Genomic DNA, 18,021 nt, shown 5'->3' on the forward strand with positions numbered 1-18,021 from the left:
CCTACCTTTTATAGATATCTTAAGGTTGCGCTCATGATACAGGACCTCTGTGGATCTTCTCTGATGGTGGTCTGTTCCCCATATTGCATAAAGCGTCACAGATGTGATCTACGTCAGCACCACTCTTTGCATCTGTGACTGCAGGGCACCGTCATGGATCCCCTCAGGGGCGGGTTCATGAACACCCTGCACTCACAGGATGCCCTCAGTCTTCTGGGTTGACTGTCATGCAGCATCATTCAACCTGTAAGGCTGAGCACATCCTGGTGGTGCATGATGGGTATGCACGATGGGGTATGTAGTCTTGGAAAATGGGGATTGTGTCACATCAAGCAGCAGGTGAAGAGACGCAAAGCACATTGGGAATCCAGGAAGTTGTTGGGAGTGATGGGCAGGTGGAAGGCAACGCTCACTACATAAAAGGGATTTTTTCTAGTAAGCTTTCATTGTATTATCAGAGACAACTCTACTATGTATTCCTATTACAATGCTGATGTTATGACAGGCGAGGATCTGCTGGGACTTTACAACTCCTTTAAGTTATTATTATCAGTCAGTTTAGCACGCCTTAGCAGTCATGTTTGAAGAATGAGAGTCGCCAAGTCTTCAAATCACAGAGGACTGATCATAAATGTAACATCTCCCATTATATATATTCCAATATGACTCCAGCCTGATACTGATATCACAGAAGAAGTATGGAGCTTCTATTGACTGCCTAACAATGTATAAAGCAATGTGCATACTCTTCTGATCCCCCTGACCCTCTGCACATACTCTTCTGATCCCCCTGACCCTCTGCACATACTCTTCTGATCCCCCTGACCCTCTGCACATACTCATGTGATCCCCCCTTACCCTCTGCACATACTCATGTGATTCCCCTGACCCTCTGCACTTACTCTTCTGATCCCCTGATCCCCCTGACCCTCTGCACATACTCTTCTGATCCCCCTGACCCTCTGCACATACTCATGTGATCCCCCTGACCCTCTGCACATACTCTTCTGATCCCCCACCCCCCTTCTTGACTCAATGGGCTGTACAGCACACAATATGAAGACCTTCCTTTGACACTTACATACATGAGGGCTCTCTTAATGACGCGGCTGATGTCTTGCCTCCATTCCGGGATGTCAGGGTTGTAATCGTCCAGGTTGGGAGAGAAGGACAGCCGCAGAGACTGGAACTGTTCTGGAATGAAGGAGTCAGAGCACACTGTCAGGGTCTTTTAGAACATGGAAAGAAACAACCATACAGAGAGCTCCACCAAACTTCACTTTATCTATTCAACATGAAGCTGAGACACATAATAAAGGGCAGCATCAAATCACACACTATAGACACATTGGGTGTCTCCAATGGATTTTTCTAAAGCAATGCACAGACTTTGGTATTCCATACACCCGGCTATGCTGTGCGGAGGGTGACAACACATTTCGACACCTGCAGCTCTGTAACCGCCATGATGGTGCGCCACCTGCTGGATTAATAGGGAAACCACCTAATGGCACTGATAAAGACCACAGTGAGAGCTCTCCTTCCACCAGGCCACCTCTGCTGTTTGGAAGATTACAAATTTCAGTGCACACCTGATTTCAGTGTCTCAGCAACAAATGGGGCCATGCGGGCCACACTGTGTCACTGGTTGCTAGGACACAGAGGGCCCCCACAGTGTCACTGGTCGTTATAGTGCACCGGCCTGTGTCCTAGTAACCAATGGCGCAATGCAGCCTAGCCACCAGCATCTTAGCAACCAATGATGATGTGCGCATCTCATAGTATCATTGGTGCCTAGAACACAGGCGGCCCTGAGTTAAAGGAGAGCTATGAGGTGAGTGCTTTTCACTCACCTCATAGTTCTAGCCGACCTGTGACAATGAGACTGTCACAGGTCGGCTCAGTAGATCGGGAGGTGAGCGAACACATACCGGCGTTCGCTCCCCTCTCGATCCTGTCACGGCTCTCTGCCGTGACAGGGGAGGGGCTGGATTCCCCCCTCCCCGCTCCGATCCGCCCGCCCCGACTGGCGGAACGGACGGGGAGGGGGCGGGTACATCTGGCTCTGCCTCTAGATAGGCAGAGCCAGCTGTCAGTCACGCAGCTGGGCGGATCCCGGCATAATTGTCGGGATCCGCTTCAGCTGCAGGTTCTCAGTATAACGCGAGCTACAGCCCGTGGTATACTGAGCCTAGGGTGACGGGAGGACGCTAGTTTGTGTCCTCCCGTTACCCTAAGGAGAACTAAGGGGAAAAGCCTGGACCCCATAGTTCTCCTTTAAGTTCTCTTGGATAGTCACTAAACCCGGATTTCTTGCAGGGTTCCAAAGTGAGGCAAACCCAGGCATGTTTGGCTCATCACTACCAATGATCACAAAGTCTTTTTATCAAATAATAATTGAGACAAGATAACGCATTTTGGTGGTTTCAACACTCCCCATTCATCAGGGCTTATACTGTATATTATGTTGTTTGACCTAAAAAATGACTGGCCTCAATAGAGTCATGCTTGTATACAAAGAATTGAATAGTGAACACCAGCAAGTTTAAAGGATGGCCTCTCTAGCATGGACCATTGCTGTAGGGCCTTCACTGCTTCTCACATGTTGGGATCTTTCTTAGGACCCCCCTTCATTTTGGGGGTCTTGTAATATGGAAGGGCAGCCTTACTGAAGAGAATCCACTTAGTCAATGAGATGGCCGTTCCCAATACTGGATACTAACAATAAGGGCTCATGCACATGGGTGCTGCACCTTTGCGTCATGAATTTGGGCATATTTTCCCCTGCCAGGGAGCCACAGGTGCCATGTACAGCCCCCATATAAGTCATTGGATGTGTGTGGCTGCAGGCACGTATATACCACTACTTCCGTAAACCTGCACATGCGCATTGATGTACAAGTCTGGATGTAGACTGCCTGCATCCAAGGTCATACATCCGTGTGCATGCACTGGCAGGGGTGTCCCTAGAGTTTTCTTCACCTGAGGGGGGCAGGGGGAGGTTGCTGGTGGTGCACTGTGGGGAGGGGGTGGTGGGTGCCTGTATGGGATTTTGGTTTGGTGGGGGGTGTTGGTTACCTCTCTCCGGCGTCCTGCCCAGTTCACTGAAACCACTGATTGCCAGGAGTTCGGCGGAACGCCGGCCAGAACATCCCTCTCAGCTCCTAGCAACCAGTGACATTACAGAGCTGCGACTCTGGCCAGAGAGTCTTAAATTGCTAAGAGCATCTAGTAACCTGAGGTGCTCTGGTCAGCAAGGGGGCAAATGTCACTGGTTGCCAGGAGCTTGGCGGAACACCGGCCAGAGGTCCCACACAGCTCCTGGCAAGCTGTGATGTCAGTGAGCTGGGTCGGACACCAGCCAGAGCATCATGGGATGTTAGCTTTCAGCAAGCTGGGATGCTCTGCCTCCAAAGGGGGTGGCATTACTTCTCTCCGGCGTCCCACCCAGCTCACTGATGTCACTAGTTGCCAGGAGCTTGGCAGGTGGTCGCACCCAGCTCCTGACAACAAGTGACGTCAGTAAGCTGGGTGGAATGCTGGTCAAAGCGTCCCAGGTTGCTAAGAGCGCTCAACAACCTGGAACACTCTGGCCCACGTGACCCAAAGAGATGCCATCTAAGGCAGACCCCCCCGGTCTGACTCATTATAGGGATGGTCCTGTGCATGGGTGTTCGGAAGTACCAGCGAACACCTGCCCAATGCCACGTACATCCATTGACTTCTAGGGAAGGCTGTACGCGGCAGCTGTGGCTCCCTTGTTGGGGGTAAAATACAGCCGAATTTACATTATACTGGTGCGGGCACCCATGTGCATGAGCTCCTAAAGATCCAGCGCCTCCTATGTATGTACTGTATCTCCTACATATAATCCCAACATACCGGCTCCGGCTAGTTCACACTTCAGCTATGAAATCCCAGATCCGGAGAGTTCCAAGTGATGGCACGCTGTGGGTTTAGGCCTCATAACATACATTATTCAACAATAATACGTAGAATTATACTTTTAAAGTAGATGTTATAAGCTATTATATTGTTATTAAAACTCTAAATTATGTATTTAATCTCCCCCCCCACTCCCCCCACTCCCCAACAAATGAGATCATAAGCCAACATGCAAATAAATGATTTACATCATCTTTTCAGCCGTAAATAATAATAAAAAAAAAACAGCATTAGGCAAAACATGTCAAGCAGCCATTATAATCGGCAGCACGCCGCAGCGCAAGTTAGTAATTATCCAATTAGGTGCGCGCGCGCGGACTGAATTGTAGGTATTACGCGGCGTGGAAAGTTGCATTAAACAAATCTCTCTGCTTAAGATATCCACCCGGAGGTTTACTAACGAGGCACGCATTTCAGATGAGAAAATATATATTTTTAAATCGCCCCGCGGTGAAAATTGTTCATTGCACTGAAAGGCTCGGGATGCCAGTCATGAATAAGAGGGAGCGCTGTTTGTGTTTACATGTGCGTCAAGGCGGAACTCCAGCTAGAACGGACCGGGGAAGGGTTAGAACCACCAGGGATGTCAATAAATAAAGGAGGGGAGGGGGCAGGCAGTACTCATACCGGGCCATATTGCCTGGGGGTCAGGGCCCAGTAGGGGAGGTGGGGAGAGGGAGGTAGGCAGTACTTGTAAGTGATAAAGTTGCGGCTGATCGGTGGAGGGATGAAGAAGCATTGTGATTGGTTGGGGCAGGAGAGGTGGCATTTTGGGATACCAGGAGCAGGCAGGGGGAGGAAAGAAGAGACTGGGGAGCGGGATGGAGAAGTTGGGAGCATAGCTGGACATTGGAATTATTCTCCACAGTGGGGGGGTTGGACCTGGTCAGGAAGGGTGTACGGAGCCAAGGGTGTCCCTAGACTTTCACCACCTGAGGCCAGGGTGGGAGAGGCTGGGGAGTTGGGGTGCTGCTGATACATGTTACAATGGGGGAGTCGGTGTGCTAATGGTGCAGGGAAGGGGTTGCTAGTGGTGCACGTTATGGGAAGGGTGGGCATCTTAGAACTCTTAGCAACCTGTAACGCTCTGGCTAGTGTCCCACCCAGCTCATGGCAACCAGTGACACTGGGCAGGATGCCGGTCAGAGCATCACAGGTTGTTAAGAGCTCTTAATGATCGGGGAGCTAGAGGATCGGAGAGGGGGGAATCCCTGCGGGGAGCGGTGACTGACAGTCACCGCTCACTGCAGGGAGATGATTAGGAAGTGTGCGCATCAGCGGCATGTTTCTGCTCACTTCCCGATCTATACAGCCAACCCGTGACAGCTTCTTTTTGTCACAGGTCGGCTCTAAATAAGAGGATGAGTGGAAATCACTCACCTCGTAGTTCTCTGTAAAGGCAGGGGGCTGTGATGTCATCAGAAAGCTACCTACAGCACCTTGCCGGCCCCTCCCACCAGCCATAATTTGCCTGCGTTGTATAGAGAAGCACATTGAAGGCATTGTCACGGGAAGTACTGTGATTTTTGTGAGCGGTAATAAATACCTGGAAGTGTTGTTCAATGACACATTACTCGGCATGCTGCATTCAACATGGACCACTATATCTGATGATAAGTCCACTTTAAAGACAAAACCAACCGTGGTGGTGGTAGAGATACCTGCTGGAGCAGTGGCCCCATCACAGCTATGCTCTTTAGGATGTAATTTTGTGTCAGTCGGATGTGCGAAGTGTCCCACTCACCATAGACAGCGATGGTCTTCGTGTCCTGTAGGATGGCGTTGCCTGCAGACACCTGGACCGTGATGCTGTTCATGCCCTCTGCCACGAACGTGAAGGAGATAGTTCTGTCCAGGGTAATGATTGGCTGCAGATTAAGAAAGGGGAAAGAGAAATTTAAAAAAATGGAAGACAAGGGCTATGCTAACCTATATGGAAGCAAATCCACTCATTTACACTTTGGAATTAAAAGGATGTATCATATAGGTCTAGCCGTCATCTGAAGAGCGAAGTCTGAGAGCCCTGGGATTCAGCCTGTTATCTTCTATAAAAACATTGTAGCTGTGAGAAATAATTGATGTTGCAGCCTTTTTTCTGTTGGCACAATCCACTGTTTGCTGGAGAAAGGATAAGCGGTTCATTAAGAAACAAATAAGAGCTCTCCCAGAATCCTCTGAGCCACACATTGTTGTATTACATGAACCCTAAGGCCCACGTGTCACCCGTACATTAGGGCAGTATTGTCCAAGAGTGCATGTCTTTCAGATGTCTTCATGGGCTGTAGAGTGGTAGGGAAGGCCACAGAGTAGCAGCACGTTCCTAGTTCAGGGTTCTATCATGACTGAAACCTGGTCCTGCCCGTTCTCCACCCCACCCCAAGGCAATGGTAGCCCTCTACTCATGCATATTCAGTGCATCTGGCTAAAGTAGAACCATTTAGAACACCCCGGCCCACCTTGCTGCTCTGTTTGCTGGAGAAAGGATAACAGGTTTATTAAGAAACAGTTATGTGCTCTCCCACATGGCAAGTGTCATGTTATAGAAACACAACAGGAAGTAAAAGTGGATCTCACAAAAGCCCTCATAGCCAGTTGTCACCAGAACAGGTATCTCCATTTGAAGAGTTCCCTTTTATTCCTGTTCTTATGGCAACTCACCAAAAGATCTGCCCAAAGAGCCACTACTGTACTCTCAGGATTCACTGCCGGACAAAGATGTGCAAAGATTAGTTTTAACAAGATTCCCCCCAGTGCATGCCTTGCAATACACAGACCGAATCCAGCAAGAAAATGCTGAGTGAATCCCACTGAATCACGATTGGGTGAATTAATTAATGTTTTCTTTTTTTTCCAACAGGCAAATTTCTCAATGAACCTTCTATAAATATACACCAGGTATAAAGATCCTTTTAATTGCAGTTAGCCCACTACAGCCATACCTGGGAACCCACCAGATCTGGACCAGAAATGCCGGCCTTTCACTTCCATTACTGGCTTCTTACCAGCCTGACTTCAGCTTTCCAGTGGCCATGTAAACATAAACAAAGTGTTGCATTCTTTTCCGGCGGTGCCACTGCCTAGTGTTGCTTAGTGACACATTGTTAACATTTACATCTTCCCCTGGCCCTCAATGAGCCATTCACTAGGCAGCGGTGTTTGCACAGGTACAGAATGACCTTGATCTTCAGTAACAGGGACAACCTTTCTTGACCGCGACCTTAAGGTAAATGGCCACAGTGGTGCACCTCCCCTCTCCACTGATCTCCAATCAATTTCCCTAATAATCTCCCCACACCTGGGAATTTATTGGATCTGACCCAGGCAATGCTGGCTGTTAGATTTTATTGCTGGCTCATTACAAGCCTGGCTCAGTTCTCCAGCTCTCCAGTACTGATGTAAACATTAACCAAGTGTTGCATTCGGTGCCAGCGGCGCCTCTGCCTAGTATTGCTTTGCAACACTTTGTTTACATTTACATTTCCCCCTGGCCTTTGATAAGCCATTCACTAAGCACCAGTGTTTGCGCAGGTGCAGAATGACCTCGATCTTCAGTAACAGTGACAACCTTCCCTGACCACTTCCTTTAGCTAAATGGGCACAGTGGTGGACCCACCCCTCTGGGTTCAGTTAGTTACCCTGCTAATCTCCCCATACCTGGGAACTGCTGAATCTGGCCCATAAATGGCGGCCTTTCACTTTCATTACCAGCTCATTACTGGTCCGACTCCAGCTTTCCAGTGGCAATGTAAACATAAACAAAGTGTTGCATTCGGTGCCGGCAGTGCTGCTGACTAATATTGCTTTGCAACACTTTGTTTACATTTACATCTTCCCCTGGCCTTTAATAAGCCATTCACTAAGCAGCAGCGCTTGCTATAGTAGCGCTTGAGCTATAGTAACAGTGACAACCTTCCTTGATCGCTTCCTTTAGGTAAACGGCTACAGTGGTGGACCCACCCCTCTGGGTTCAGTTAGTTACCCTGCTAATCTCCCCATACCTGGGAACTTGCCGGATCTGACCCAGCAACACTTCCATTACTGGCTCGCTACTGGCCTGACTCAGTTCTCCAGCTTTCCAGCGGCATTGTAAACTTAAGCAAAGTGTTGCATTGTGTTCCCAGGATGCGCGGGTGCAGAATGACCTTGGCCTTCAGTCAGGCGTCTGCACCGCAGCGTAGGAAATGACTCCTTCAGGGCCATGAGGGAGATTTAAATATAAACAAAATGTGTCACTAAGCTACACTAGGCAGCAGGGGTGGTGTGGAGCAGAATGACTATAACCTTCAGTAAGAGTGAGAACCTTCTCTGAGCACTATCCTTAGGTATATGGCCACATTGGTGGACTTCATTCCCCCTTCTGCTAATCTCCGGCTCAGCACCTTCTACAAGTTCCCAGGTATGAATATGCCTTTTAGATGACAGTTACATGGCTGAAAATAAAGATCCTTATCCCCGTGTAAAGCTCCATGAATCTGAGGTGTAATAAGAATGCGTGTTTTGAGGTACGGTTTGTACTCTGTCAAGTTGAATGCACCTCACTATTGTTCCCCAGCCACCAAACGTAGGTCAGGGTCCCCACGTTGCTCGGCCACAACACCACGGACGCGTTCACCTCTTTGTTCTTCGTGGTGACGAAGGGCAGCAGGAGATGGATGTGCTCCAGGGGAGCTGTTGAAAGAGGAGAAAAACATTTTTTTCTTGTCACATTAATCTTCCATCGATACAAGATAAAAACACCACAGCTGGTAGTTAAGACTTGAAATTAGGGCCCAGAATGCAATGTATCAGTGTGAAATGCCTTCATAACCACAGAAGAAATATGCACAGCTTAAATAAGTGTTCCAAAAAGGATTGCCTTTGTACGTCGCAACATTGCCCTCTGCTGGCGGCCCAACAAAATACATGCACGGCTTATTTATTTCATCACAATACCGTTATTTGAAATGTTCATGGACCTTAAAACAGAATTCTCTGCTGATGTACCACTTGGTGCAAACCAATCACCTGTGTGTAATGATAAGAGTGTGGATGGACAGAGCAACAGGGAATAGGAAGGGAGAGAGAAAGGAAAAAGAGAAAGAGGCACAGAGAAAGGGAGAGGGATAGAGAGAAGATGAGAAGAGAAGAGAGAATGAAAGAGGCAAAAAAAAGGTAGAGGTAGTGGTAAAGAGGACCAGAAATAAAAGAAAATGATAGAGAAAGAGAATCAGAGGAAGAACAAGAGAGGGGGAAAGAGAGAGAGAGAGAGAGAGAGAGAGAGAGAGAGAGAGAGAGAGAGAGAAAATTGAGAGGGAGGAAGGAGGAGGAAAAGGAGGAAGAATGAAGAAGAAGGAGGAAGGAGGAGGAAGAACAAAGAAGAAGGAGGAAAAAGAAGGAAGAACAAAGAAGAAGGAGGAAAAAGAAGGAAGAACAAAGAAGAAGGAGGAAAAAGAAGGAAGAACAAAGAAGAAGGAGGAAAAAGAAGGAAGAACAAAGAAGAAGGAGGAAAAAGAAGGAAGAACAAAGAAGAAGGAGGAAAAAGAAGGAAGAACAAAGCAGAAGAAGGAGAAAGAAGAAGGAGGAAGTAGAAGGAAGAAGGCGGAAGTAGAAGAAGGAGAAAGAAAAAGGAAGGAGGAAGAAGGAAGGAGGAAGAAGAAGATATGACAGAGAAGAGAAGACAAGAGGAGAGGAGAGGAAAGAGGAAGAGAGGGATTATGTATGATAGATTGGCTATAAGGTAGAAAATAGAAACGTGTCCATTGAGTTCCACCAAACCTGAAGTTAATCCAGAGCAAGGCAAAAAAACTCCAATAAAGAAGGCCCAATTCACTCCGAAAGGGGAAACAAATTTTCCTCACTCCATAAGGGATATTCAATGAATCAACAATTTGCGGTGTAATAACATTAATAGCCAGTTATATTTTGTGAACTTAAACCCACATCTGAATTTGTCTTAAAGCAATCCACAGAGTTGGGTCTTGTGGAGGTCTGTTCTGCATTTCCACAGCTCTTAGGGCCCATTCACACCATCCAGTGCGTTCATATCACAGTTCCGTGACTGGATTGCATAACCAAAGCCTCCCCGCGCTCTAGAGCGGGAGGGGGCGTGGCTGTGCCATTAATTTTAATGGAACCGCAGATGCTCCTCCCACCTGCAGTGTGATCGCCTGCACTGGAAAGCACGGCACAGCAATAGTGCATGCACAATTTATTGCAATCGCGCCGTAATGGAACGCAAGACATTGCTGTACCACGTGTTCTGGTCCGGGCGATCACATTGAGGGCAGGAGGCGTGACAGTGGTGCCAATGAAATTAATGGCAGCACCACACTCCCTCCTGCCCCAGAACGCGGAGAGGCTTTGATTATGCGATCCAGTGCGTTCATGTCACGAAGTTGTGACATGAACGCAATGGATGGTGTATAATGGCCCTTAATGTAAAGAAGTCTTTCCCTATGTGGAAGTTGGACCTCTTTCCCTCCACAAGTAAAAAAGTCCCCCCTTGTCATTTGCAAAGGCCTTAAAGTCAACAACATCGCACTAATGCATTTATTTATTTGTAATTACAATATTGGGGGAAATATATACAGACACGGCCAATCTGTGCTCCTCTTTGTCATTTTAAAGAGTTTCGGAAAGTGAATGTTCCAGATTGCAGAGGACACAAAGGTTGCAGGTTGTAAATTGTGTGTTTAGGGAATTATTCAGGGCAAAAAAATAATTGGCGCAGGTCAAGCTGGTTTATAGTTAAGTGGTGTCAGTAAGTACGAATCATTTCAGAGATTTAAAGGTCCACTCCAGTGAAAATGATGCCTCGGGACACACAGAGAGCAAACACACACACAGAGCACACACACGCGCACACACACACACACACACACACAGAGCAGTGACGGAGCTAAGGAACAAAGGGCCCTGGTGCAAGATCCCCCCCAAAAACAAAAAAACACATACCCCCAATCCACACCCCCTGAAGCAACCACAAAAAAATAAAGTTTGAAAAATAGATTGAAAACATATTGAAAAGGATCTTAGGGGGGCAGATGGAAGATCTCAGCAGGGGTAGATGGAGGATCTCAGCAGGGGTAGATGGAGGATCTCAGCAGGGGTAGATGGAGGATCTCAGCAGGGGTAGATGGAGGATCTCAGCTGGAGTAAATGGAGGATCTCAGCAGGGGTAGATGGAGGATCTCAGCAGGGCTAGATGGAGGATCTCAGCAGGGGTAGATGGAGGATGTCAGGGGGTAGATGGAGGATGTCAGGGGGCAGATGGCAGATCATCTCAGGGGGCAGATAAAAGATTGCAGCAGGGGCAGAAGGGTCTTACCAAGTCTCATGTGCGCGTTGGCGCTGTATACGGGCACTGCTGTGCTGTGGTTCCCTATTATAAGGCTACTGTGGGGTCCCCAGGAAGTGCAGGACCTCACAGCAACCGAATCTTTAGAAAAATGCCTCCTCCAATGATTGCGGACCTACCGGTGGGTGGGTGGCGATGTGCGCAGTTTGATCCGGTCCTGGCCCAGGCTTGTGTGTAAGTTACCCTGCTGGCGGCACTCAACCATAATGCAGCGCCTGGGGCACATGCCTCCCCTGCCCCCCCTTAGTTTTGACCATGGGTGCAGCTATAGAGGACTACACATCCCAGCAATACTTTATACAACAATAGCATTGCTGTATAATGTACTGCTGAGATTTATAGTCTTGTACTTTACACAACATGCCCATCAGCTGGGCTACAAATAATAATATTTAGTGAATTATTTACCTTCACCTCTTCTGGCCAGTCTTCAATTGTTTCCTGGTGGGGGAGGCTGCAGAAAAAAACCCCAGTGTGTATGGGAGACAGCGCGCCAGTGTGCTAAGGCGGCTGTTTGCTGGGTCCTCAACGCCGAAGCCCCAGTACTGCCCCATGATGTGCTTGCAGGCTTTTTTGTTCCCCGGCTCCCTCCACAATATCCAGCGGCCGGCGGGCCCCATCATCTCTGCGCCGAGAGTGTCGGATCGGTATCTGGCAGCTGGCGGCCCCCCCATCTCAGCGCCGGGACTGTGTTGGATCGGATACTGCCCCCCTGGCTCAGGCCCCGGTGTAGCCGCACTGGCTGCACCAGCGGTAGGTCCGCCCCTGCACAGAGCACACACACAGCACACACTACACGTCCAGGCCTTCTTTTCCCTATTCAGGAATTGCAGTAGCACCCAATACACCCCATTCTCTATTGTTGGTAATCTGGTGACCTGGGAACCCCCTGATTGGAAGAGAGGAAAGGAATTCTCAAACACACCCACTGCAGGCTCCATTCTATCTCTTGGAAACTGAAGGCATTGTATATCAAGGTATCAGAACTAAAACTTTTCTTATTAGTAATATGCCAGCATTGAGAGGGAAATGAACCCATGAAGGATTGTGAACATAAGAGATACCTCCTAAAAGGTTTCTAGGATGCTTCTCTCTCCCTGTCACTACTCCCCCAGCCACTATAACCATCAATAACTGTCTGTCAAAATGACAGCCGGGCATTGCTTTGCATTACACAGCAGGAGCGGCTGTCAGTATGTATGCTCTTATGTATAGTGACACGTGCAGATAGTCTGCTAGCGTCATGAAAATGATATTAAAGACAAAAGGATTGTAAGCTAATTTCAAATGCTGAATAGATCACTTACAATGGATGCTGCTCCTTGATGTTTAAAAGTTTGCAGAATCGGCTGTTCCCCCGAGCACTGACCCTGATATCCTGTTTTAGGTTGGTTCCTCTGCCTTGCAGGGTCCTATGCAGCCGCCCTAGTGTGTGCTAGTCAGCTACATATGTGTCTCCACAACCAAACAGTAGAAAGGTATCATGGCACACTCACAAACCAGCATGTAAAACAACTTGTCTCACCACTAAGGATAATAACACCACAACCAAACAGACACGGCAAGGCAATGCACTCCCCTGCTCCCCACTCCTCCTCCATACTACAAGTTAATAGATAGACGGCTGCTGGAGACTGCTCTGTTCCTTGGACCTTGTACTTGCTAGGAAGTTCGGGGAAGCCGAGCTCAGAGAGTTGGAGCTGTTCTAGAAACATAATGACTGTAAGTGTCTGGTCGAAAATGTAAAGAAATACTTTGCTGGGCGATGTATATTTGTTTGATCTGGATTCATTATTGAAAAAAAGCTTGTTATTGTAATACTACTTTAAAGTGGATTTTTATGTATAGATTACGTGGGAAAAGGGCATTATTGGCAAAAGGAAGACGAGTTTGTCTCCATTGAAATCACTGCAGGTGTTACTTTGTTACTTTAAAGTAGTATTAAACTCTCTAACTTTTTTTTTTCTATAATAAATGCAGATCACACAAATATACACCACCCAGCAAAATATTTATTTAAATCTTTGCTCAAGCAATTACAGTCATCATGTTTCAGAGCAGCTCCAACTCTCTCAGCTCCGCTTCTCTGAAGTTCCTGTCCAGTACAAGATCACGAGGGGCAGAGCAGTCTCCAGCAGGCGTCCATCTACTAGCATGGAGAAGGGAGGAGGGAGGGAGTGTCTTGCCTTGATGTGTCTGTGTGTTTGTGGAGACACACACAGCTTACTAGCAAACACAAGGGTGATTTCGTAGGACCCTGCAAGGGAGAGCAGACACCCTCAAACAGGGTATCAGGACCAGTTCTCAGCTGATTCTGCAGGAAACTTAGGGGGTTATTCACTAATGAGCCGAAGGATCCAGCCGCAGCTTCGGGTGATCCTTCGGCCGCCGGAGCCCTTCTGTTCAGTCAAACCGAAGGGCTGCTCTACGGGATATTCACAATAGCCCGTACAGCAGCCAAAGGCGGCTCAGCCAAGCCGATCCCATATGCTTCGGCTCGGCTGAGCCGTAGTGAAAGGCGAAGCGTGGAGAAAGGTCGGCTGAAGCCAACCGAACTCCATGCAAATGACAGCTGGGCGGGGCCAGCCATGATGTCACATGTTATTTATGGCCCGGGACCTGCTAGAAGACTGGCAGGTGCCGGCTAATAGGAAACAGTTGGGCGGGGCTTGAGGTGATGTCAATGCTAGCTCCTCCCAAGTGTTTATATTTTGCCGGCATCTGTCAGATTTCACATTATTCGGCTGGAGTTCGTTGGGTCGGCGTGCATCATTAAACCACTTGAAGACCAGGTGTTTAGATCCCCTACCTGGCCAGGCCATTTTTCAGTGTTCAGCGCTGCAGTACTTTGACTGACATTTATTCCGTCATGCAACGCTGTACTGAAATGAATTTTATACCATTTTTGGGGGACAGATAGAGCTTTCTTTTGGTGGTATTTAATCACCATAAAAAAAAAATTCTTCTTTTCTTTAAAATATTTCTATTATTTTCTTAACTTTTTTTAATTTTCGCAATTTTTTTTTCTAATTTATTTAATTTTTTTCTATTCTGCTCGCCACCACGGAGGTACCGAGCAAAATAGCCAAGCCGAACGCCACTCGGCATTCGGCTATTCACTTACTGCCATTCGGCTCCTATGAGAATAGGGGTGAACGGCAGCGAGTGAACTGCCGGAGTTTCGGCTCAGCCAATCCAGATGTTGGATCGGCTGAGTCGAAGTCCTTCTGCACTACGCTTCAGGCGAACATCCAGAACATGTTCGGCTGACCGAAGGCAGCTGATGTACGGCTGATTTTAGCCGATGCACGGCTGAAATCAGCCGTACAGGACTGAAGTGAATAGCCAAACAGCCAGGGGCGTCCTGAGGCCGGGTTTCACCCAGTCTCTAGACCGGGTGACACCCTGCCGAGTGGTCATCGCGCATGCGCGTGACGTTACCTCGCACATGCGAGATGATGTCATCGCACATGTGTGACCATCTGATTGACGCCTGCCGGCGGCCATCTTGGTGATGGTCGCCGGCAGAGAGAGGAGGGAACGTTCACCCAGCGGGATAAGGTATGCTGCCGGGTCCCCTCCTCTCTCCTGACACTGTCAGGCTCTCGGTCCATGACCGAGTGCCCGACTTTTTAGAGGGGGGTGACACCAAAATGACTGTCAGTTATTTTGGTGTCACCCCTGCAATGGTGACACCCGGGTGCGGGCCGCAACCCCCCTTGTGACGCTACTGCGAACAGCATTCGTCTCACTTCACTTCGGCTGTATTATTCACTCGGCTGCCATTGGCGGCTTTGTGAATAGCCCCCTTTTGTTTTGGATGTAGTAAGGCTCCGTCACATTGTTACTGCTCTTTGCAGAATGTGGCGGGAGGATTTGGAAGCGCTGTAACATCTAACAACATTGAATTCCTAACGTCTGAAACATTGCAAACAATATAAGAGGGCTTCTGATTTCCGGGCGGCCGCACTAAGGACATCGCTGCCCGCTAAAACGAGCTCCTGTTTAATGTCAGTAAATTTACAGACTTCCAACGCGCCGATTAATTAAAATCCCCGGCTCAGCTGGCGGCAGCAAATTATAGCATTAGTTAAACGTAGACTCGGGCGGCTGCATGTATTAATTGATGACTCCGGTATTACGGATATTAATAGTCTAGCGGAAAGGGGAGCCTGCGGTGCCGAGACTGATACCGTCGGGCGCACAACGACTATTGCGCAAAGTTCTCGTCGGCTGGGTACGATGAATTATTCATCGGGAACAGTAGGTGGCACTGCCACGCTCCGAATGACTTCGGCTCCTTAAATACTGTTTAGGCGGAATGTTGCAGAAGATACAAAGTTTGCAGCAGAGACTGAGATGCAAAGTAGTGGTGACGAGTAGGCCGTCGGCCATGGGGGGGGCAAAAATGTCACAGTTTAATCTAGAACTAGGTCAACTTTGTAGCAAAAAATAAGATCAACATCTTCACAAACTGGAGTGTTTTGAAGGAAACCTGTCATGTCATGTGAGTATCAGGGGTGGGGGTACCCTAACAAGAGAACCTGTCTGTCAAAATGAATGGCACCACAATACACCGCGGTAGGTGTATGTTGAAATTTAGCTCCCCCTTACAGCAATGCGTTGGTGTCAATGGGCCTTTGGGCACTTTTGCAGGATATTACTTTATCATGGAGCTACAATTGTACACAAAGACCTGAGCTGTCTAAGCCCCTGTTGACCAACCTTTGGATATGGGGGCCACATGCGTCCCTTTGCCATTTACTGCATGGCCCTCGGCAGACAGTAGTTTGTATTTTCCATGCTTGGTGCTTATAGGTCAGATAAATATTCTTTAGACTACTAGTTGAATGGTTTGAGGTATTTCAAACTAACTTTTTTTTATGTGAAGTCCCTTTTTCGATGCCTGACTCGTGACTCTTCAATGCCACGCCTGTCTAGGAGGCCAAACATTGATGTTGAGTAATACAAGTGTTACCTGTCACATGAAGATAAAGAATGCTACTGTCCAAGCCAAGGTTGTTGTCCACTTGCACCAGGACTCTGAAGATCCCCACATTTTGATAGACGTGTTTGATGCCATCTTCTGTTGCGCTGAGGTTGGCATAGGAAGCGGCAATCCCATCTCCAAAGTCAACCTGAATATTGGTCCTCTGGATGTCTCCCTGAATGGAAAGGAGAAATGAAAATGTCAACAACAACAAAAGTAACAGGTTGACTTGATGTCCACCTCACCCCACCCAACTGATACTTACCTCCCCCTCTGCTCTCCCCACTGGAGCCAAGTGAAATAGCCAAAACCTCCAAGTATAGGAGGCGTATGTGACTCCCCTTATCTCACACTGTAGTTCTGAGTCCCTGTGTTGCCACTCCCCTGACCCATGTGCTGTCCTAAAGAACCTGAAGAAGAGTTCTCATTCCTAGCCAAGCTTGGACTACTCCCATTGGGAGTTTACACAGTGGCAGCACAAGACAGTTGGCCTAGAAGGGCAGGAATTATAAATCTGGGCCACCTTTGCTGCAATGTAATATTAAAAGCCAACTCGGCTCACAAGCGGTATTTTAGATTTTCATGGCTGCTACTGAGTTTAATCACGTGTTCCTTCCTTATATGCCAAATGGTCAATTGTTTCTGATCACCTGACCATCACACCTGTATAAACTTCCAATTCTCGAACCATGGGCCTCCCCCCACGCCCACCACTGCTCCTTAGTTCTGTACCTCTGTATGGCTCAGTATCAGCCACTATTCTGGGAAGGCTTCCCACAAGATTTTGGAGGGAATGTGTGCCCGTTGGTGAGGTCTGGTACTGATGTTGGATGAGAAGACCTGGCTCACAATCAGAATTTCAATTCATGCCAAAGGTGTTCTATCGGATTGAGGTCAGGGCTCTGTGCAGGACACTCAAGTTCCTCACACCAAACTGGTCAAGGTCTTTATGGAGTTAGCTTTGCGCTCAGGGGCACAGTCATGTTGGTACAGAAATGGGCCTTTGCGAGAAAGTGGGAATAGAATATACTACAAGAACCAGGGCCATCTCTTTCATGAGGCAGCCTGAGGTGGTTGGCTCAGGCAGCATCTCATTTAGTCTCATTGGATCACATGGGGAGGGGGGGAGCAGGTGTGCCTACCAACCCCTTTCTGGCCAGAACGTCCCAGGTAAGAAGCCAAGGGGTGATTTAAAGTTCTGCTGTTCAAGCATCTAGAAAACTATTTCTGGGTGAAGCTGACATTTAATAAGGGAGAGTGAGACCAAGGGCCGGATTTACCATTAGGCAGATTGGGCACAGGTACCCTCCATGCAGGCACCTACTCTGCCTGATTTCCGGTGTTGTGTCAAGATACAACACCTGCAACAGCAAGGAGGGTGCATTCTGCACAAAATGCACCCTCCGCTCCAAGACTAGCAGTGCCTACAGGAACCGCCGGCTTCCGCAAACGTAGGGGAAGACCCCGGCGTTACTTAAAGGAGAACTATGGGGTCAGGGCTTTTCCCCATAGTTCTCCTTAGGGTAACGCTAGGACACAAACTAGCATTCTCCCATGACCCAAAGCTCAGTATACCGCGAGCTACAGCTCGCGGTATACTGAGACGCCGCAGCCGAAGCGGATCCAGACATCGATGTCGAGATCCGCCCAGCTGCATGAGTGACAGTTGGCTCTGCCTATCTAGAGGCAGAGCCAGCTGTACCCGCCCCCTCCCCCGTCCGTTCCGCCAGTCCGCGCTGGCGGATCGGAG

General features: G+C 48.4%; 1 protein-coding gene across 1 annotated transcript in view; it reads right to left on the bottom strand.

Annotated features, from left to right (window-relative positions):
• LOC108790375 (VPS10 domain-containing receptor SorCS1-like) overlaps positions 1 to 18,021 on the bottom strand; it is a 475,033-nt gene that overhangs the window by 41,961 nt on the left and 415,051 nt on the right. The window contains exons 19-22 of the mRNA XM_018560623.1: positions 16,260 to 16,446; positions 8,480 to 8,613; positions 5,690 to 5,813; positions 1,082 to 1,194 (exon numbers count right to left, since the gene is read on the bottom strand). Coding sequence (XP_018416125.1) covers positions 1,082 to 1,194; positions 5,690 to 5,813; positions 8,480 to 8,613; positions 16,260 to 16,446 — 558 coding nt within the window. The remainder of the gene's footprint in view (positions 1 to 1,081; positions 1,195 to 5,689; positions 5,814 to 8,479; positions 8,614 to 16,259; positions 16,447 to 18,021) is intronic.

The sequence above is a fragment of the Nanorana parkeri genome, unplaced genomic scaffold, assembly GCF_000935625.1.
Source record: "Nanorana parkeri isolate BGI_ZX_2015 unplaced genomic scaffold, ASM93562v1 scaffold469, whole genome shotgun sequence".
In the NCBI taxonomy this organism is placed as follows: domain Eukaryota; kingdom Metazoa; phylum Chordata; class Amphibia; order Anura; family Dicroglossidae; genus Nanorana; species Nanorana parkeri.